At 39.6% G+C, this 23,844-nt stretch overlaps 1 protein-coding gene across 4 annotated transcripts in view; it reads right to left on the reverse strand.

The window, feature by feature from the left end:
- Positions 1 to 23,844, reverse strand: part of dachb (dachshund b) — a 142,417-nt gene that overhangs the window by 76,650 nt on the left and 41,923 nt on the right. For all 4 annotated transcript variants that reach the window (XM_047581478.1, XM_047581470.1, XM_047581462.1 and 1 more), the window contains exon 2: positions 7,037 to 7,152. In XM_047581478.1, the coding sequence (XP_047437434.1) occupies positions 7,037 to 7,152 (116 nt within the window). The remainder of the gene's footprint in view (positions 1 to 7,036; positions 7,153 to 23,844) is intronic.

Here is a 23,844-nt window from a genome sequence, read left to right on the forward strand (position 1 = left end):
CTGATGTTGGTAAGTATGTAAAACAATAAGGAAACAAATGGAAGAGATTTTTCACTGGAGTATGTCATTGATCTTAAATTTAATTTCAAGTCTTGAAAAGTCTTAAATTTAACTTGTCTTGAGCTGTAGGAACTCTGTTTAAGCATAAGGTCATGGATGTTACTACTGCTTGTTCCTGCCGTAATACAGGAACGTGATATGTGCTGGCTGTTCTTAGACACTTTTTTAATCTACGCAGTTAGCTCTGTTTTGTTACTGGTTTTAGAAATTCAGAGAATCAGTTTATCATGTACACTCCATAAACATTTCGGACATATATTTAAAATTGTTTGCGTATAAATACATAAATCTGGTTGTTCTATATTTAAAACACTTTGAGTTTATTACTATTAAATAAATCACAATCGTTTTTCACAAATATGCATCTCATGAAGCTTATTAATAATATGTAAAACTATGTAATCCAAATGGATGGAAATTTCATATTCAATCGAAATGCATACATGTAAATATTAGGCCTGATATTTTTTGATTGTAATTTTAACATTCTGTGTCAACTGAACAAAAATTATGGGAGGATATAGGCTTAATAAGTGTTACAGTTTTTAAAGTGAGTGATGGATTGATAATAATGTTCAGTATTATCTTCAAACATAATAGTATAGGAGATGTTTCTTTACCTGCTTTATAGTTTCTACTGAGACTCCGGTCTTCCTCAGAAGTGTCATTAGCCCTTAAATTAAATTCATTATAGACGTGAACTTAAAATCATTGTTTTATTTTATGGCCTTGGTGCCCTCAAAAAATTGACAACACAAAAGGCCAAGTGGCCTTACCCCTAAAATGATGAAATTCCAGGCCTGGCACCACGCACAGGCCTGGGATATGTATCACAGCTTTTCTAGAACTAGATGTGGTTTTGCAATGGATCCACCTTTATGGAAAAATCCTCGACATGACATCAAGGAAAACTGGAGAAAAAAAGATTGTTTTGCTACATGTGAATGTGGCCTTTAGCTGTTGCGTTCAGTCTCATTGCTGGGGGGTCTCTCTAACTTATGCATTGTCTTTACATCACAGTTGAACATAGGACCCCAACAGGCAATTTAAACTTAGTTTGTTTTCTGTTTATACCCAACTGACCTTCGGCAGATGGGTCCCTCCATATGAGCCGGGTTCTACTCAAGGTTTCTTTCAGTTAAATGGGAGTTTTTCCTGCCAATGTCACCCCTGACGTCTTCTTTTCCCATGTCCTCTCTTTGAGACCTAAAAATGTGTGAAACTCAAACTTTGAAACAATTTAAAATTTCAAATTTGAGTTGTGTTTCTCTCTGCGTCTCCTGAAGGTTCCTCTTTATGGAGTTAAAATCATGCCAAAACCTTACAAACACACAAAACATGTTTTACTCACATCAAACGATTCACAAACAAACTCAGCATGGTTTACAAATACAAAACATCATTCACAAACTGGGCCAGACCTCTGCTCACAGGATGCAGTGGGGGAAAGGCAGGCGCTGATGCACAACACCTTGACGAGAATGTCATACAACTATAACTTAAAACTTACCTGGACAGCATTTTCATTTTTTAAAAGGCTGAAGCTATTGCAGAAGCTGTTGTTCCATGTTGCTGTGAAATTCACTTCTGTACAATTCATTTCTTTACAATAGTAGACACAATGTTAATTTCGAGTGACATGTGGAGAGGTGGTGATGGGACCACATGATGGCTGAATCAACAGGACACCCGCTGATTTTGCCAGCTGTTGTAACTTCAACATGCTGCATTCCAATGACTGCTTATGCACTTAGGAGTTTATCCAAAGGTACTTAAATTGCCATTGTATTGGTCTGCTTGCTTGACCCTCTTGCTTAATTCCCTTCCTTGCTCTTTTATCTTCTTAGCATTTGTTGTTGTTTATTTGACATTTTTTCATGTCTCCAATGGAATATTGATTTTTTCATTTTATCAGTTATAGTTTTCACTAAGGCTGCCACAAACAATTCTTTTGATAATTGACTAGTCACCTATTATTAGGTGTCCTGTCTGATAACAGACAGACAGGACAGGAAATGGGGAGGTGGGAGTGGGGGGGGCACATGCAGGAAAGGCCGCTCGGTTCGGGATTGTAGCCTCAATACATGGGGCGGATGCTCTACTCACAGAGCTAAACACCGCCCCGTATTAGTCAACTTTAAAATGTACAGACAAAAGCGAAGCAAAGCAACACCTATCCGATTGTTTTGGTTAGATACCTTTAATTCTCATTGTTGTATTGTATAATACAACGAAATTTGAAGCACAAAGATACAAATGGGGCTCATATAAAAGTATAAAAATATAGAGCATGCATACTAAAAGTTGATTTCTATTCCACTCATACTCCACAGGAGGGGAATATAAATTATCTTTCAGTATTTATTGCTCTTAAGTCTATAAGTTGTCTTTGCTTACTGCCTACAAATATGGGCATAAACTTGAAAACCGGGTCATAGTCAAGAAAAAAGCAAATCAGCCAATGTGAATGTGATCACATTGATGCGAAAGCTGATTGACTGTGATTGGATGAGAGTGTAATTATTCACTTTTATGTCATGGTGATGAGAGATTTTTTTCAGTCTCAGGTTGAGCTGTATTTATGCAATTTTCTATTTTTTCTAATTTTCTTAGACTTAGACTTAGACAGACAGACTTTAATGATCCACAAGGGAAATTACTTTGTCATCGTAGCTTCGTTGCATATAAAAGTAAACACAAAAAACAGTGTCCGAGGTTGTTTGGTCAGTTGCATAGCAACAACGGCATGGATCGTGTCATGGCATGGTGTCTCCTTGACATTGTCCACTGAGGGAAGGATGTAAACGCCAACGGAGTGTGTCTGAAGCTGGGAACAGATGCAGTCGTGGTCCTATGAACCAGGTCTCCAAAGCTCTTCTCATGACACACTCCCTCTGGGTCCCATCAAGCGCATACAGTCCATCCATTCCGCCACCAAAGACCTCACGTTCCCCGTCAATACAGACGGCACCGCTGACCTGAACCTCCTTCTCCGCTCCTCCAGCCTGGCATCCCCAGGTAATCCTCACTAGGTTCGCAGGGGTGCTACAGCCTATCACAGCTGTCATCAGTCATTAGGCAGGGTAAACCCCAGGTTGCCAGTCTATAACAGGGCTAACACAAAGACAAACTTGAATCAAACTTGCTTCAAGAAATTTTCTCTAACTGGACAACCCGTCTTGCGAAGTACAACAGTCTCAGCTTCTACCACTGTAAGGCCTCTCTTGGCAAAGCATCCATCGTACGACAGGCCACACTCTGAGATCTGACAGTGTCCTCCTTTACCGCAGTGAGTCTGCATGTTCTTTAATAGTTTTGAGTTTTCTTGTGGAAACCGTTGGGTGATCTTCAAGAGGCCTGAATCCCCCTCATGAGATTGCATGACCCCCCCCCCCATTTGGCCGTGGTCATAAAAATTTAATGCATTGCACCTTACATTTCTTCCGAAGTGCTCTGAACATGCTCCCAGAAAAAGAGTGACACTTTGAAACAAACAGGGAAACAGAGGAATTGCTCTTTGTGTTCTGAATTTAGAAACACACTGTTCTGGATCTTGTTGTTTTTCTTCCCTTTCTTCCCGTGAGCAGTCGGGTGTGCCAATTTGCAAATGCAGTCAATTGGTCTTGTGCTGAGTCAAATAGATTTCAGCTCCGCGTCTCAGCACTTAGGTCGCCCATCTTTAGCTTTTACTGAATGTCCACAATGCCCATTTGCAGCCATTTTGCAGTGGCCATTTTGAACCATTTCTATATACACACTGGTTTAAAGTAATTGTTTTGCACAGTCTTTGACTTTGAAATGTTTTAGAGTGTGTAAATAGCTCAGCTAGGATTTGGTCATGGAAGGGAAAGCAACTAGGGTTTGCAGATAAATGGCCTAAATAAGACAATAACCCAGCTGGATGAAGACCATACTTAAGATAAGGTTCTATCCTGTTCCCTGTAACATTAAACAAAAGTCAGCAGTCTTGGTTTTTGTTGCCTTCAAAAAGAAGTGATTATGGGTTTTGCCTAATAAGGAATTGAAAACGTAACGTTTAGAGATCTATTGCTTGATTAAAATTACTATTAAAGATTACTACTTAATATAATATATATATTAATATATATATTAATAAATGGAGAAATTTGAGGTCAATGGGTAATATCTACTAATATCCCTTCTATTCAGTTCAATTCAGGTTTATTCTTGCACAAGTTTGACCAATATCCAGTGGCCTGTGGGCTGACTAAATTTAGCCCAAATGATCAACAACTACGGGGGCGTGACATGACACCTGTCAGTCCCCTACAAGAATTAAATGAATGAATGTGGATCGCATGCAGTGGGGTAAAAAATAAATATTGTATGTTTTTCTTTTGACTATTTGGTGTTGTTGATACCGTTGGTGTCACCAAAACTGTTGTAACTTATTTAAAAATTTTCTCAACTTTTTTGTGTAAGCTTGGGGGGGCTTAGTCTTGTTAGCTCATTTATACTAGCCGTCCCTGTATGTATACATTTATAAATGTTAGCATATTTGTGTAGACATGTTTGTGTGGAGAGTGTGTAATGGAGACAAGGCGACCCATTGAGGCTTTTCTGAAGTTGATTAACAAGTCAAATGAGCACTGGAGCACCCTGCATAGGTTAGCGCACACACAAACTCACTCCCACATTTATCATCACAGCGTCTTTGTTAAAGAACATGAGGCCAATTAAACTGATATCAATCTTGCCCTGACATGTATGCCTCCTCCCTTCAGCATGTTTTGTTTTATTTCTCTGACGTTTTCTCATTTATTCTTAATCCTTTCATCTTTTTTTGCTTGGCCACAATTTTCCCCATCCTTTTCTTCATTACTTTTCTCCCATCTCTCATCTTTATCTAGATTTTGTTCTTTTCTTTCTCTTATATATTTTATCCCAGTCATTTCTTTGCATCTACAGTCTTTTGAACTGCTTTCATTTTCTCCATGTCTTTATGCTTCTCATCCTTACTCCTGTCATCCCTCTGTTCTTTGTCTGTTTTCTCCTGTTTGTCTTTCTCTTTGCTTCACTTTCTATTTCCATTAGTCATAAATTTTTCCTCATTTGTACGCTTGAGGCACATTTTTTACTCTCTCTTCCTCATCTCCCTTTTTTCATTTTCTTCCTTTTATTCTTCGTTTTCTTCTGTTCTCTCCTTTCATCATCACGGTTTCCTCAAAACTCCCTTGCCTTTTCCCACTCAATGTTTCCTAACAGCTTGATAAACCTCCATCTGCAATTTGCCGATGCCCCCCCCCCCCCCCCTCCTCCCATTGCCATGGCGCCTGTGAGGTCGTAAACAACGGCCCGTCTCCCCCGGCAACGTGCCATCTCCATGAAGACAACCAACTCTGCGTGTGTGTGACTGAGGAGGAATGCAATGACAGCCAACTGTATGTGTGTGTGTGTTAATGAGTGATCACAAGTGAACAAATGTTTTCACTGATTTCTGCTAATGTTCAGCAAACACACACAAACAAAAACACACGCACGCACATACATACAACTCCACAGAACAGGTGTGTCTGTGTATATCATTAGTATGCCACAGGGAGCCGTGCCCAAAAGTCACTAAACACAAACAAGTCTTACTTACCATGGCCAGAGGATGACAATTTGGATGGGAGGAAGTAGAATACCAAACATGAGGGAAGTTTGGAGAGTGAGTGCAAGTGATTTAGAATGAAAGGAACGAAGGGAGGAATAAAAAAAGACAGACAAGATTGTAGGATGGTCAATAAGGAAGGAGGAAGAAAAGGAGGGTGGAGGTAAAGTTTGAGAAGGAGGAAGTTGGGAGAGAAGGGTAGGAGAATACAATCTAAAATGGAGGGAGGAAAAGGAAGGAGGAAAATGGAGGAAAAGAGAGCGTAAGGAATAACAAATTAAACGAAGACAAAATGTAAAGAAGGGAATGAAAGAAGAGATGATAGACAAGAACGGGTGATGGTAAGAAAAAATGGAGCAGAAAAAACAAATGAAAAGAATGAAGAAAAGTGGGAATGATAGAAGGGACAAATGAAGGTTGAATGGAGAGAAAACCATGACAGAATGAAAGAAAAAAAGAAGGGATGATAATAAGGAATGTAAAATAGAGGGGCAAAAGAAAGAGGAAATAAAGGGATAATAGAAAAGAACGTCAAACAGAAGGAAGAGAATGATGAACTAGAAGGCTTGAAAGAAAAAAAGGGGAAATAGAGTGGAAATTATGAAGAAATTAAAGAAAGCTGAGAAGAAATTGAAGAAAGGAGTAAATAAAAGAAAGAATGAAGTGAGAAATGAAAAAGAGATTAAAACAGAGACATGCAGTGATAGAACAAAAGGGAGAAAAGAAGTAAATGACAGAGACCATAAAGGAAGGGAGGATGGGAGATGGGTTGATGATGAAGGAAGGAAAGAAAAGACATGGTGTGTGAAGGAGGGAGGGAGGGATGGACAGATGGAGGAGTGGGACCCCAGAGATGTGTCATTCATCACGCCACCATGCAATCTGCACTCATTCACTTTCTCTTTCTCTCTTTCTCTGCAGGTCTTTGTTTTCTCCTGTTCTCTTTCCTCTCTACTCTTTTTGCCTTTTTCAATCTTTCCATTATGGGTTAATCTCTCATTTCTTTCTATCTTTTCTTCCCACCATCACTTTTGGCAGTCTTATTTTTAGGTTCCAGTATCTCCTCCGGCAACGTCCCTCCTTTCAAGCTAGGAAGAGCTACTATTAGCTGGGAGGCTAGGAAGCTACAAACTGTCATACAGAGCTGGTCTCTCCTGAATCATGCTATGAGTTGGTCTACATTTTCTTTATATTAGATGTTGTTGTGGAAATATTCCAGGATTTTAATGTTCAGAAGATAAACCAAAAGTCAATGCTCATCGAAAGCACAGCATCAGCAAATGGCTGACCAAAGGCTTCAATTGTTGAAATAAAGGGATAAATGCATAAAAACAATATAATTTGTGTCTGCCTTTGTCCTACCAGTGTGGGACAGCAAGTTGGGGGACAGCAAACCAGGGAGGCCCGGGTGAAGCAGCCTGGGGCTTTCCTGGATCCCTGCACCGGTGCAGCGTTTGGGAGGACGGCCTGGACGAGAGCTGGAGGAGGGAAGACAGAGAGAGAGAGAGAGAGAGAGAAATGTTTCCCTTCTCACATCATTTAGATCTAGATACGGAATCCATAAGAAACAATACTGTTAAAATTGTAAAATTATTTAAAGCAAGTCAAGGAATGTCAAGGAATACAATGAATGTATTATTCATCAGCAATTTTTGTCTTGGTTTTGAAGTAATCACATTAAGCAAGTTCTTTTTGGGCAGAAATGCATGTAATTTCAATTTAAAAGAGGTAACAATACCATTAACTGGGAGGATAAGAAGCGAGGAAGAGCTACCGGTAGTGGAGAGGCTAGTAAGGTAGGAAGAGCTAAGAGCTGGAGGCCTGAAAGCTAGGAAGACCTACTTTTAGCTGGAACACTAGGAAGATAGTAGGTGCTACTATTAGCAGGGAGGCTGAGAAGAGCTTTTTTTTTTTTTTTAAGTTGTTTTTAAGAAACCATATTTAGTAAGATCTATTTGGACAGAAATTTATTTTATTCACTTTCTTGATTTAACCTGCCTAAGTGTCTCAATAAGATGGTAAAGATTTACACACAGTAAAGTTATAATTAAAACAACTCTCAGACAAAAATAGTTTTTTGTTACCATTTAAAGAGCTAATTACAGCAGAAGTTATAATACAATATGGGATATCAAGCAACTACAACTTCAAACCATTTCTTGTAAAGAAAAACATTGAAATTGAATAATTTTTTAAAGGACAAAAAAAATGGGGAGTCGCATTATGGATGACACTTCCACCAGACTCAATTGTATTTTCATTTTATTGCGTTCTTTTCTACCTCTACCAGTTACAAGGAAATGTTGGATTATATATATTTTATTTAGTTATTATAAAATGCCATCAATTTACAATACACTCTTCTGGGTCCTATACAGAAACAAGTCAAGTGAGTTTCTGATGGGTTTTACACACAGATGTCTATTTAAACCTCAACTTCCCACCAGCCTGTTGGAACTGAAGAAGCTGCTCAGATGAGAAGCGAAATGTCTTCTCAAAACTCTACAAGTTCAGTTGCTTTTTTTAAAAAAATGCCTTATGGATTAACATGATCTGGATGACTGAGAACCTTAAACAACAGACAGAAACTATCCTTGACAAAAAATATTTGACATGTTTTAGTTTGTTAGTTTGGTCCAAGTTCCATCCACTAACACGACCTATACTGCAGCCAGACACCAGGGGGAGTTCTATGTACATTGGTTCACTTTTTCAACTATTTTTTTTAGCCCAAATAATACTGATTCCTGTGAATCAGAATTTAATCGATTCAGGAAATCAGTAGCAATCGCCCTAGGGTAGTGTGCAGAGTTTAAGCTAGCTGCAGCCCAAATATTTTAAAATATTTATTGAAAGACAGACAGAGGAGGAGATGTTAGCATCGACAGAGGCTAAATACTGTATATTTATATTCATGTAAAACAGTGAACACAATACATGTTCTCCATGTAAAACACTCTCCAGCCCCGTCACACACACGTAACACCTCCTGTGTTATGCATGTGCACGTAGGAATAAATAAACAGGCACGACAATACAGTAGTGCACACGAACAACCGAACATAAAGGAAGACACACACACTCAGGAGGTGTGCATACAGGCCAACTCTCTGCAGGGTGGCTAAGTAACAGATGGCCTTCCAAAGTCATTTACACCTACAGAGAGAGATGGAGAGAGAGAGAGAGAGAGAGAGAGAGAGAGGACAAAAATAATAAAACCTGGACTTCAACCAACACAGTGTCACCATATAAAAATAAAACAAGAAACTGTATGCAAACTAATAAATTTGAAGGACACATAAACTGAAAATGAACACTGTATTTAAGTCTCCAAATTTAAACCTATTAAAATACATGCTTACAACACCTTTCTCTGGTGTAACATATAGTCCAAAACAGGACCAACAAAATATGGTCAAAAGGTGTTTTGTTCACTCAACAACTGCAAACCTTCAATATCCTCACAAAATACTTGGATGAATCTTTTTCAAGAAACCCAACAAGTGCAGTTGAAAAAACAATTGTTGTACAACTTCAGGTGGCACATCCCTTTTACGCTGTACTTATAATATTAGCCTGGTCGTTGGGATTTAAACAGATACTGAAAAAGAAACACATCTGCAAGCAGTCCTACAACCAATGGCACTCAGATAACATATGTGACTATGTCGTTGTTACTCTTCTGTCTATCACCACATAAAACCCTGTCCAAATGATCTAACTGATTGACTTTAGAGTAGAAGATGATTGATTGTCATAGGATAGAAAAATATGGAAGAGTTCCCCAAACATTTACTGCAAGGAAACATTGTCCACAGTTTTGGTTCCTACCCCCAAATCCACAATGTTTACAGTGTGGTTACGTGTAGTTGACGGTATGTTCTTTTCAAACAGAACAAGAGCTAGCTGAGTCCACAAGCTAGCAGTATACACTACAGTACTCGACAACAATTGAAGGGCAGGGCTTAGAGTTGGGTCGGTTATGAGAACACTGGAACAGAGCAGAGTGGATGCTGGGCTTTTCAGGAACATGGGATGGGTCAGAGCCCGCTGGGAGTGGTGGTGTTGGTGGTGAGAAAGTGCGCTAAAAGATGTGGAGATAAAATGTTTTTGGGTGTGATCTGAATGTGAGAAACACATGCAGAGAGGTAGACAGTGCATGATGAAATGAAAACAGGAACCTTTATTTTTCCTCTAAACTGTACTTGACCCCTCTCTCTTCCTCCTTCAACCACACAATAAACACACTATTGTCTCATCCACACAATAGATACATGTTTTTAGTACCAGGTGTATGTGTGTGTGCATCCATCCATGTGTTAATGCTAAGGTGTGTTAGAGTGTATCCACATGACTACACGCCGTGTGCGTAGTCGAAAAGGACACATGATATCGCCTTCTCATTAGCCTTACAGTTCTTTGTTCCAGGTAATGTCTGCAGTGTGTATGTGTGTCTGTCCCGTAGGGTTGCCATATGTTGGGCATTAATCCTCGTCAACAGTCCACTCCCTTTACTGCGAACGAGCACAGAAACAAAGAGCAGGTCACACACACGCTTTCATGCAAAAACGAGAGGCTCACATACATGTTACATACATGTACGCACAGTTACACACTTATGAATCATGTAGACGTCTGGCTACACACATACTCCCTAGCCAGTCCACTGACCCACATTCATTTGTTAACCTTAACCTCAACTGCATTCAGATCTCTAAATGGAATCCATTTGTTCACTGACTCTTGTCTCTTCACTGAAACACTGGAACATGCATGAAGTAAAAGTGGGACAAGCATGAAGTAAAAAGTAGGACATGCATGAAGTAAAAATGGGACAAGCATGAAGGAAACAGTGGGACATGCATGAAGTAAAAATGGGACAAGCATGAAGTAAACAACGGGACATGCATGAAGCAAAAGTGGGACAAGTGTGACGTAAAAGATCTGTGTGAAGTCAAAGTGGAGCATGTGTGAAATCAGGCTACTACATATTTGAAGGAGAAGTGGCATGAGGCAAAAGTGGAAGCCAAAATTTGACATATGTGAAGACAAAATGGCAGCATGGACATGCACAGCAACACTAAAATCAATCTTCTTCACTTCTTCTTCCACTAAATAAAGTTCTATTGTGATTGATGTTTTGATGTTAATACATACATTATATCTAATCAGATCAAGGATCAGTACGTAGAGGGTTAGCGGCATGATCTTCGAAGCAAGTCCTTGAGCAAGACACTGAACCCCCAGTTGCTCCTAGTGCATTCCACTGGTGTGAATTTGTGTGTTCTCGTGTGAGCGAATGGGTAGATGTGCCTGTGACTGTAAACAGCTTACATGAATGAAACGAATTGGGAAGATTTCTCCGCAGACTCTATGGATCAAACACTGCTTGTGTTTGTTTAGTAATTATCCTAATGTCTGATAATTAATCAGGTGATCATTTATAGCTGTTAATTAAAACCCATGTCAGCTGCTGGTTGTACTTTAAGTTCTTTTTTTATTTTTACAGACACTACAATTTACTAAGAAAACCAAAAACATGGCCTAAATGGAAAACACAAAGCTGACATTTCACACGGCACAATCACGCCTCCTGACGATCTGACTCACCACCTTGAATTAAATCTTCCCACTTTGACACACATGCACCCCCAAATAGCCGTTTCCATGGCGACAGAGCCTTGATCAATACTGTATCATTGACTCTGATGGCCAGTTAGGGTCAGTCATGTTACACACAGTAAAGCGCACACACACAGTGTGTGAATAAACACAAACTCACTAACACGTTTGACAGATTGATGTAGGTCCAAACGTGCAGAGGTCTCACACACACACACACACACACACACACACACACACACACACACACACACACACACACACACACACACACACACACACACACACACACGGAGTGTAGTTTATCAAAGGGTGACACAGTCAACACGTGGGGTAGAAAAATGGGTCAACCCTCTTTAGCTAAAATCTTTTTTATCTTCCTTGCTTTATTTCATCTCTCCATCAGTGAGATGATCCATTTGTTTTCCTTCAAGTATTTCTACCCTGTCTTAGTCGCTTGTTTTGTCATGGTACTGTGTCTTTTATTCGTGAATGTTTTGAGTTTCCTGTTTTATTTTGTTAAGTTCCTTGGTTTCCTCTCTGTTGTGCCTCCTTGTGATTTCCCATGATTGCTTATTGGTTTCTCCCTGTGTGACTGCCCTCATTAGTTTCACCTGTGTCTCGTCATCCCTCGGCCCTCTTGTGTGTGTGTGTGTGTTTATATATATATATAGTTCTGCCTTTCCCTTTGTTCCCTGTTGTGTCTTTTAGTCTTCTGGCTTAATCCCCATATCTGGGCTTTTGTCTTTTTGTCTGACCCTTTTTGATTTTTGCATTTTCTTGCTGCCTTAGTTTTAATGTGGAACACTTTTTGTCACCTTTTTGTCCTGTATTTGAGTCCACATCTCCGCAATCTCATTTTCCTATTTGAGGAGGCAGAAGAAAAGAAGCTAATTATTTCCAATTATCAAGAACTCATGTTGGACTAAAAACCATGGCTCAGCCCTGAGTTTCAGCCTCTTTTTCAAGGCACTTGCTAGCCCTGAGGGCCCCAACAATGAGACATGGCCCTCATGGCCGCCACATCTGCTAGCCACATGGCGGTTGTTCCTCAGCAAGCTGGCTAATGGCCAGCTAGGCCCCAGCGACCTGTTCTGCCGCCTAGCATCACTCCGGCACCCAGGGTTACCTCAGCGCCTGTCCCTGCTCCCAGGGTCACCTCAGCACCTGTCCCTGCTCCTGCTCCTTTGGATCTTCTTGTTTCTGCTCCCTGCTCCAGCCCGCGTCTGTCTAGTCCTCTGGTTTAGTCTGCATGTCTGTGCTTTTATGTTTTGCCTGACCCTTTCTGTTTTTACGATTTTTCTTGCTGCCAACAGTGCCTTTAGTTCTGTTTATTAGTACATTTATTTGAAACCATGGCCTCATCACCTTTTTGTCCTGCATTTGGCTGAACATCTCCGCAATCCAATGACAATAATCGGTTATCAAGGAAGTTAAGAGTGGTAAAAGACCCAAAATGAAATCAGGAAAAGGTCCAAAACTATCAGATACATATGCATGACCCTGGTCTCTATGGGTAATTAACCTTTTATGGGGTGAGAAACCATACCAACCAACCGTTATCATGAGTGACTCCCGGGTTGACACTCCGGCGTATTTTTGCTTCCCAGGAAGCATCCTAACACAGAACCTCAAGTGGGAACTGAACATTAGCTCCCTTTGGAACTGGCTGTGGCGTTGGGCGGAGTAGCTGTGGTGTCTGCTGGTATGTTCCTGCTATTGGCTGCTAGTGCTGTCCGTGTCCCCTGAGCTGCCCGGAGTGAGGCCTAAGTGCTTTGGATGCCAGGCGGAGAATCCTACTAAACCTCCGAAGAAGTCCTGGGGATGCCAGGCTGGAGTTGGCGGTGCCGTCTGTTCTCAAGGGGATTGTGTGTCTTTGGCAGCGGGACTGATGGACTGTGTGCAGTTGATGGGACCTACAGGGAGTCATGTGTGTCATGAGAAGTGCTTTGAAGATCTGGTTCATGGGACCACAGTACATCTGTGCCTGGATTCAGACTCTATGACATGCTCCGTTTGAATTTACCAGTATGAGTACAAGTTTTATATAGGCCTAATGCTAATTCTGTAAAATTTTTTTTTTTTTTTTTTGTTACACTGTTTGTTTTTCTTTAATTTGATCTCATTTGTTTTATCTTGTATTTTTTTGTGTGTGTTTACTTTTATGTGCAACAAAATTATGGTGACAAAGTAATTTCCCTCGTGGATCATTACAGTCTGTCTAAGTTATCAAAAAAGCAGAGGATGTATTTCCCCAAGACAATGATGGCACACTTCTACGCCTCAATCACTGAGTCCATCCTCACCTCTGCCATCACTGTCTGGTACACTGACAGCACAACTGCTAAGGACAAAGGTAGTCCACACCGTATTATCTGCTCTGCTGAGAGGGCTATTGCCTGCAATGTGCGTTCTCTTCAGGACCTGTACATGAGCTTGCAGCCCAACTCTTTCACACAAGCCTTTTGAGGTGGTCCCCGAGGTATTGTATGGAGAAAGACCCCCCAGGTCTCATTACATACAGTACAAGGTGGCTATATTGTGTTAATCCCTGTAATTGAGGAACAGGGATCAGACTATGTCGGGTAACTCACCATGTGGTGCTTAGTTGAACTGTGTGGATAGATTGATGCAGACTGCAATTTAGTGCAGATTTGTGAACTATTATATTTATTCAGGTTTTATTTTCCCTCTATCATTTATTTTTGAGTTTTGTTTTCTTATTGAGTGTTTCTGTAATGGGATGACTGAGGTGAGGACCCAAATGCAGAGCAAAGTGCACTGCGGAAGGCAGAATAATCCAAAAGGCAAAGAACCCAAGAATACAGAAAACTGCCATGGCCCAAAAAACACATGAACATGGGACAGCATCACAGAGAAAAAAAAAACCCGCGCAGAGACAGGATGATGGGGACAAAAACGACTTGACAGAGAACAAAAGGAAAGGCAGAGGGATGATGAAACACAGGTGAAACTAATGAGGGTAGAGTACACAAGGAGAAACCAATCAGCAATCAAGGTAAAACACAAGGAGGCACAACAGACAGGAAACCAAAATAAAACAGGAAACTCAAACATATTCACAAATACAAGACAAGGACACAGAACCATGAGAGTTTCAACCGAATCTTTATCTCTTTTATAAAACTATTAGATATTGCTGGGTAAAACATAGTTTGGGCTTCATTTATGATGAGGCAATTGTACAATACCTTAAATTACTAATTAAACTAAAAAATGCTAATTAAACTTTTTCATTTTCAGATTTCCTTCTATATTAATTAATTCTCCATATTCATTTGAGCTAAGAGACAATGTCTCCAATAGTATTTTTGACAAGTACACAGCTGTTTTTGTTTAACATTATTATATGTTAGTAGTTGCTGCTGGTGGATATTGCTTAGTTTCGTTGACATAGATTTGCTTGATTTATTTAACTTGTATCAAAAGCTGTGGACACAGTGAACATTTATGCCATCCTGTGTTTCAGTCTGTCCTTCCCTCTTTCTCTACCTCCCTCACTCTGTTTTCTGGCTCCCCACATCATGTAACAGGCATCATAAATCATAAGCCCCCCCCCCCCCCCCCCCCCCCGTCTTCACTCTTTCTTTGTAGCCATAGAACAATCTACTCCTTTAAAAGACACCACAGAAATGGGATGTATTGGGATGTATATCTGTCCACACATACATGCATACATGCACTCATTAATGCTCACGGACTCAATCAAAAGGGAAACAGACAGAGAAAAGAGAAAGGGAGAGAATGGAGAAATGAATGTTTACTTTCCTCTGGGCTTCCGCCTCTTTGATTGGACAGATGAATGACTTCATTGAGACAATGAAAGTGAGGAAGAGGAAGAGGTAGAAAATAAAGATAGACATACACACAAAGTGAGAGAGAGAGAGAGAGAGAGAGAAAGAGAGAGATTGAAGCAATAATAAGTATTGATTGATAAGGGAAGTAGAGCGAAAATAATAAGAAAAAAATCACCTTAAAACACAAAGTGGAGGGACATGGGGAAACTGTATTGATTAAGTGATGACACCTTTCTCTCTATCTTTTCATCCCTTACTGTTTTCTTCTTCCTCAATTTATCTATAATGGATTGGTCTATTCATCTTTACACTTTCTGTCTTTCATACACTATTAATTCTTTCACGTTCGCTCATAAACCCATCTTTTGGTTTATTTTTTCAGTTTCACTTAAACAAACTTCTATTTCTTGTTTGTTGTCCACTACTTGGTCCTACTTGGACCTCCAGGCCCTGGATGGTGATGGGCTCCACTGGTGTCCTCTTCCTTCTGAAGTCATCTCACTGTCTGTGATGCCACACATCCAGGACCAGTAGGACTTGGCTGCAGAAGCACAGTATCCAGGTCTTAGAGTGACCAGCTCAATCCCCAGACATGAGCCCCATTGAATATCTGTGGTTGATTATCAAAAGGTCTGTTTCAAAGCACAAACCAAAGAACTTTGTAGGATTGAAAGAAGTAATTTAAGAAGAATGGGACAAGATTAATCCTCAACAGTGTGAAAGGGGGAACAGGCCAACCAGGATTAGAGCTCTACTGCGTGCTAATGGCAGGAGTACTTAATATTAATTTGATGATGGTGATGGTTTATTTATTTGTTGTTTAGTTTTGAACACATTCTCTGTTATTCGTTGACTTTGATCTATCATATCTTTCAATTTATCGGCCCACCTATCTATCTATACTTGAGTCCATTCAGTCTATCCATACATGCGTCAGTCCATAGTCCATCCCGCTATCCTTTATCCATTGATCGTTCTCTCCATCAACCTGTCTGCCAGCTTCCCATCATTTTTGTGCCCTTATATCTACATTATTTTGTTCTTCCTCCAATCAATCTATGCAGCCTTTTTTCATCCCTTTATATCTATATCTTCTCTCGTTATCTATCCATCTATCCCTCCTCATATTCTGTCTCTCTTTAGAGGAACAGGTGTGCAACAGGACTAGAGATAAAAACACTCACTGCATTTTTAACCAGTGCCTATTAAATATTAAACACCCCGGGCACACACACACTTACAGAGTGACACACAATCGCTGACGAGACAAGTTATACAGGTCGATGGGCTAACGTGTGTCTGCTTTAAGTGTCATTACCTTACTTCCTCAGCATGTGGCAAACACACACGCACGCACACAAAAAAGGAGGATAATTCAAACCCGGTGCTCTCACATGTTAGTATTTAAGAGGTAAAACTATAACAGACTCCATGTTCTCTCTCCACCGTCTCTTTGAAGTGCTCCATAGCAAACGATAACAACAGGAAGTTTTCAATGCACCACATTGGGAAGGAATGTCACATATGGTATGAGCAAGGGAGGGAGGGACAGAGGATTAAAGAGGAGATAGATTGCTTTTAGGTTCCCTTTTCTTAGATAAGACCTTATTATTTGTGAAATCAATACAGTCCACTTTATTTTACCACTTTAACCCAACAAAAAGTAAGTACTTTTTGAAAATGGATCCTAAAATCAGTTTAGCATCTCACACATTTTTAGTATTTTTGTGGCAGAAAGTTGGAGTGTCTTCATTGTAATACGTTGTATTTATCTGTCAGATTATCTATCTATCTATCTATCTATCTATCTATCTATCTATCTATCTATCTATCTATCTATCTATCTATCTATCTATCTATCTATCTATCTATCTATCTATCTATATTTAAACAATTTGCCCCCACCAGGCTCTGGTTGCCTAGTTTTGAAATGAAACAAACATAAAACTATTGGTAGGATACGGACAGAACTAGCTCTCGCAAAGACTCCATCTTGGTTCATAACTCCACAGCATGGTACAGGTCGCCCCAAAGTTCAGTTTAACTCCTATACTACAACTGAATATTAACAATGTTTTCTTGTCTTTGGTTGCTTGTTAATGATTTGCTTCCATGTTTATTAGCATGCTAACAATAGCATTTAGCTCAAAAGGACGAGCTAGTGATGCTAACCAGCCACCAAGCTGCAGGACGAGCATTTAGAAAACTTTAAGACGGCTGTAAAGGAGGGATGATAGCAACAAGGAGCATTTTCCATCATCCCTCCATCACTTCTCAACTGTAGTTAATCCCCCACACCACACACACACACACACACACACACACACACACACGCATACTTGCTGCAGTTAAGTCAGTGTAATGTAAATGATGTGCCATCGATCGCCCCTGACAGTGCAAGGACGCTCACCTCTCCTCCTCCTCCACTTCTTCTTCATCGTCCTGTCATCCTTCTCTCTTTTCACAGCTCTCCCTCACTTTTCCTGTCATCCACTTCACTTTCCTGCACTTAACATCTTTTATCTCTCTTTCTCCCAATCTCTCTAACCATCTCTCTGTGTCTCTCGTCCACTACCTCCCACGCCTGTCATATTTCATCCATCCCTCACCCTTCATTTTACTCTCTTTCTTTCACTAGCCATCCTTCATGTCTCAACATCTCTCTCGTACCTTTGTATATTCTCATCCAACCACATGACATGAAAAGTTCACATTTCACCCCTTTTTGCGGAAAAAGTAAATTGAATGCTGTTCTCAAACAGTTTGGAGCTCATGCAAGGCCTTGGTCTCTTTTGAAAGTTAAGACCCTGAAATTTCAATCACAAAGGTCAGAATCACTGTAAGTAGTATTGTGATTGAGGTATCAAAGTTCTCACACAGTTAGACGTTGTTGGGTTTGCTGTCTTATGCCTTCATGTGGATAACACAAGCTTATCATAGCATAAAGTGTTACTTACTTCCAGTTCAAATTACATATAAAAATAATAAAAACTGAGTTTTTTTACCCTTTTGTCTAAGGGTATAACCAGGCGTTGCCAAACTGTGCCATTTGGACACATTTTTAACAGTTCAACGTAAAGGTGACACTTAGAGGAATTACCGTATTTTCCGCACTATAAAGCGCACCTAAAAACCTCCAATTTTATATTTTTTCTCATCTGAAAATGAAGCCAGCTCCAATACGCACTGATCTATCTTGGAGGGAGACAAAAAAACAACTTTACGGGGGAAGTGGCATATTGTTGTTTAGAGCATCTCCTTGGCTACACAAAACGCAAATCATCCACTAAGTAAAGAAGGGGGAAGAGGCTTCTTTCCAGTGCTGACTCTCATTGGCTTCTGAAGGCTGTTGACGGGAGTAGTAGCTCAGAAATCATTCAATGAGGTGTCTGTCAAAAGGTTAGAGTTCAGCGGTAAAATTTACGTGAATTTTTTGATAAAATACGAAGACTGCAACGTATCTCATTCTTCGTCTCATACAGTGAAACAGCTCTTTGTGGATTTTTATGGAACTGAAAGTAGCTTTTGGAGTATTTGAAATGGGCACTTAAGATCCTTTTTGGATCAATTCAAAGGGGTTTTGACCTGCATAATATTGACTGTTGTGATCGATATGAGGCTTTTCCAGTGAGGCTGTTATGGGCATTTCTCGTTTTTATTGTTTTGAACAAAATGTGTTGGTTGTGTCAGCTGTGTTGTTTGAATCATATAATGGCTTATATCTATGAAAGAAAGAAAATGAGCTTTCTAATGACGTATTGCATGCAGCATTTACTCAAACACAACTTGTGTACAGAGCTACAATCGGTTCAAAAAAACACTGCCGTCTCATATACGACCTAGTGGAACGTTAAGGTTAATCAAGCATAAAGTTAAGCTTTGTTGTTGTTTTTTGTACAAAGCTGTACACATGTTTATTTCTGCTGTAAAGTTTAACATTTTTTGCAGTTTTTGGTACTTGAGTGTTGGTTTCATATTTCAACTATTACTGCGTTCAGTGCGACCTGCAACCTAAATACAACTTCAGGTTTAGGTAAAACACAAACGAAACTGTTCCCTCCAGCTAAAGGTGAGTGGTCATTACATTCTCTAGTCATGTGAGTTTCTGATGGACAACACCTATTGCAACAAATGATTTAAACTCAAGTTCCCAATCAGTCTTTTAGAACTAATGACTTGGTGAACTATGGTGAGGCATCACAATTTTATGGCCCACGTCTATGGAACAGCCTGCTGAAGGACCTCAGGGCTTCACAGAGTGTTGATGTGTTTAAAAAGACACTCAAGACCCACCTTTTTAGCTTAGCTTTTAATCAATCTTAAATGTCTATTTTAGCTTGATTTATGTATGCTGCAACTTTCCGCCACAGGTAATTTGGGATCAATTCAAGTGATTGTGAATCCTTTGAACAAACTAACTCTTCTTTCATCTATTTTATTGTCAGGTAGTGAAGTAAAAAAAAAAAAAAAGTCATACTTTTAGCGATGTCTGTTGGGAATTGAGCCATCAAGCAAAATATCATCATTTTAAAGATATAAATAATAAATCATGTAAACAAAAATAACCACATTATTTTTGACAATATTGGGATTGTCTGTGAGTGCATGTTGTGTATGTATTATGAGATTGTAAAACATACATAAAATCTAAGCGTTCTTAATTTGCAACTTGTCTCACATAGTATCCTTTAAGTCTTCTTCTCTGACTTCTAACTACTTGTTCTCCTCCTTCTTCCTCGTAACACTCTCCTTATCCAAATAGAGGACACAGACAATCCAATAAACGCCCACACTCTCAACAGCTGGAGTGTGTGTGTGTGTGTGTGTGTGTGTGGTGTCAGCAAAGCACAGAGTCAGCAGAAAACTAGGATGACACTCTCAGCACCGGGCAGGAATGTCACAGAAAAAAAGAGAGGGATGAAGAATTAAAGAAATAGAGGAGAGGGGGAGAGAAAAGACAGACGGGGAGGAGAGTGTGAGTGAGGAGGAATGTGATGAGAAAAAGAGAGGAGAGGAAAAAGAAAAGAAGTAGAAAGCTCTGGGGACACATGCAGTATTACTCACCATCCCAATACATCAAACGCACACACATACATGAGGCTACCGCACACAAATACTTCACTTGGACACAAGCAGACATGCAAGGACACCAAAAGACAAACACTTCTCTTCACCAACGGCGTTCTCCCCCCTTAAAATAAGCTTCAATAAAATGTTGTCCAACATCTATAAATAAAGGCTTTTTTATTAAAATCTCTCTGTCATTATCGCCCAGGTGAAAGAAGGCAGAAGTTAAAATTTTTTTTTTTATGATTTTATCTTCACAGAGTGAAAGCTGGAATCTCACCGGTTACCACTGGATCTGCAATCTCCACCAGTGAGAGGGTGGCTTCTTTATATTAGAATCGTTGGATTTAATGAGTGTCAACATTTGAAAAGAATATTTGTTCCTACACAAGATAAGATGCGGCAACATCCTAAGCAAAACACATTTAGAAGCGCAGTCCAAGTGGAAAAAAACAGTCACCCACCAGCTAGAAATTAAATAGAAGACACTAGTCAACTTCAGTAGGCAGTATGCTGCACATCATTGGAGTTTTCAATTGACCGATGTTTCGTTAAATTAGGCCTGCAATCCAAAATGGTTGAATAAAGGCTTCTTCAGTTCAGTGAGAACAGAAGCTTCTCGAATGAGTGGCGAAACATCTTCAAGAAATTCTACAAGTCCAGATGCCTATATTCAACGCCTTTTGGATTACCATGACCTGCATGACTGAGAACCTTTACAGAGCCTGCAATGCAAAACAAACACAACTAAACACTGAGCAACAGCACAGAGAACCTGACCAAAAAGACCCTATTCCCCCAAATACTATAATAATAAAAAACTTTGTGAAAAAGTGGGTACATTTTTGTAAAGTGTATTATTTCTTTTGTTATGTGTGTATCATGGTGACACTTTCGTTTGTAATTAAACACCTTCCTTAAGATTGGAACAACATTTTGAGTCTGTCTTCTGCTAAATCCCGAAGCTCTGGCCAGGCTTCCCCACAACCTTCATTAAAAAACTGCATTTTGTTTGTTTGTTTACTTGCGTTATCTTTGACTAATACTTAAATTTGTTTGATGATCTGAAACAGTGACAATATGCAAAAAAGTAAGAAAATAGGAAGTGCCACAACACTTTTTGACATCACTGTATACATGCCACACCAGTAAGAAGAGAAGGAAGACAAGCATAATGTCCACATAATGAACGCAAAATACATAGACATAGTGCAACAATGTGGACAGAAAAAGTCCAAAGAGCTGCAAAGAGACCCAAAGTAAATCTGTATGGAGAAAGTCTTAACATTTCTTAAGGGAAGGTCAGTTAAAAAACAATAAAAAGACAAAAAAAAAAATAAAAACAAAAAAAAAACAAGACTGGAGTTAAAAAAAGACCATCATGTAGAGAAAGAAGAAGAAGAAACTTCACAGAGATACAAAAATGGGTAAGAAGAAGAGATGTAAAAAAACAACTCAAAACTGTCGCAAAATGACCACAACAAGATATACGCTGACAGAAAACCAGCAAAGACACCCACCAAACAAGACTGGAAATTTCAGCCCAGGACAATCAACATCACTACAAAGGGATGCTACACAACCACAGAAAAAAGACATAAAATGGCACAAAATGGCCATAAAGAGACACAAAACGACTGCAAAGAGATACAAAATGAAGAAAAAAAAAACACCACAGCAACACAAATAACAAAGGGACATAAATGACTACAAAGAGACAAAACAACATCACAACGAGGTGAAAGAAACAATATGTAGGGAAAGAAAATTATCACAAAGACTATAAGAGAGACAAAATTACAAAAAAATCTAACAACAGGAACATAACTGACTTTAAAGAGGTGCAAAACAGCTATAATGATACAAGTCATCCACAAAGAGACAGAAAATAACTAGACAAAACGTGAAAGAGACACAAAGATGCCAATAAAACTAAGAAAAGACCACAGAAAGCTTACAGAAAAATTACTCTTGGACACAAAACTAACTATGAACAAACAAAAAAGAAACAAACAACTACAAAGTCACACAAGACCGCCACAAAGAGACCCTGAACAGCTACAAAGAGACATGAAATGACTGCAGATTGCCACAAAGACACAAAAACATCAACACAAATAGAGACAGGTGCCAAGAAATGGAAATAAACAATATCAAACAAATACTAGAAATACAAGAGCACCACAAAAAAACAGCAAAATCTGAAGAGACAAAACCTCTACAACCAGATGAAAGACTCCATGAGGAGAATTGACAAATTTCTGTAACAACACAAAGGGCCAAAAAAAAAAAAAATAAAAAATAATCACCACAAAGAAGACACCAACAATTACAAAAATCCACACAAGAAAGCATAGAACACCTCTGTGTTTATTTTCAACATTTATTGCTGGAAAGTCAAACTGATGCTCAAGATAACAGAAATGTAAAATTACTACAAAGAGACAACGAACAAGCAACAAGTTACAAAAACACAGACAAAGGATATCAGGATGACTACAGACTAGCATCTGTATTACATGACCACAAAGTGGGACCAAAACAACCTTAACCAGTGTAAAAGCACTCAACAAACCTGTCGATATTGGAGCAATAATCCTATTCATCAGAGGGGGGAGTAATGCAAACTCTACATTTAGTGACAACATTTCATTCTGCAATGTCAAACAGCTACTCAGACAACGAAGGGATGTAAAATGGCCTTTGTTTACAGACTTGGTTCTGTTAAGCACCTTGAGACAGTCTGTATTGTCACTGATGCTACATAAATAATTCTTAATTGAACTACCATGCCGATCACAGAAGAAGAAGAAAAAGGTAAACAGAACCGGCAGAAGAACCATCTGCACCTGCACCAGAAGTAGCGCACACATTACGTATGAGATTAAAAAGTGTACTATTGTCCCTATGGTTGTTGTTTGAAATGCAGGTCTGCCGCATAAACGACTCTTGTTTATTATATGATGTAATAGATCAACCGAAAGTGGGCCATATTAACATGGTATTATCCCACTGAAAAGACACCACCTAATGTGGAGCAGGAGGACATGTTCCCGTGAGTTATTCGATTTTTCCTTTTTTTTTTGTTTTCGTTTTTTATACGTTTTTTTTCCCGTTGCATGTAAACTGGGACAAGGACTGTAGTCAGAAAGTCACATTTTGAGCATAGCCCTGCATGTAAAAGCACTGACTGATGCCTCCCAACAAGAAGGTCCAGCTCGAACCTTTCTAGGCAGAGTTTGCATGTATTCCCTGTGTCTGTGTGGGTCTTCTACTCCAGTTTCCTCACACCTCCAATGACAAGCTGGTTAGGCTAAATGGTGACTCTAAATTGACCCTAGGTGTGAGTGTGAGTGTGAATAGTTGTTTGTCTGTGTTAATCAATGGACTTGCGACCTGTCCAGGGCGACCTGACCGCCTCTCGCGCGATGACAGCTGGGATAGGCTCCAGCAACCCCAGCAACCCTAGCGTGGGTAAGCAGTAGTAGAAGATGAGATGAGATGAGATGAGATCAGTGTTAGGGGTAACGAGTTACAAAGTAACGGAATACCATAACGATATTACTTGTTCGGGTAGCGAAGTAAAGCATTACACAAAAAATATTGGTAGCTACACTACTTTACTAGACTATAGGAACGCACTTTCCTGCGTTACCCAAGCCG

The sequence above is a fragment of the Mugil cephalus genome, chromosome 1, assembly GCF_022458985.1.
Source record: "Mugil cephalus isolate CIBA_MC_2020 chromosome 1, CIBA_Mcephalus_1.1, whole genome shotgun sequence".
Classification (NCBI taxonomy): domain Eukaryota; kingdom Metazoa; phylum Chordata; class Actinopteri; order Mugiliformes; family Mugilidae; genus Mugil; species Mugil cephalus.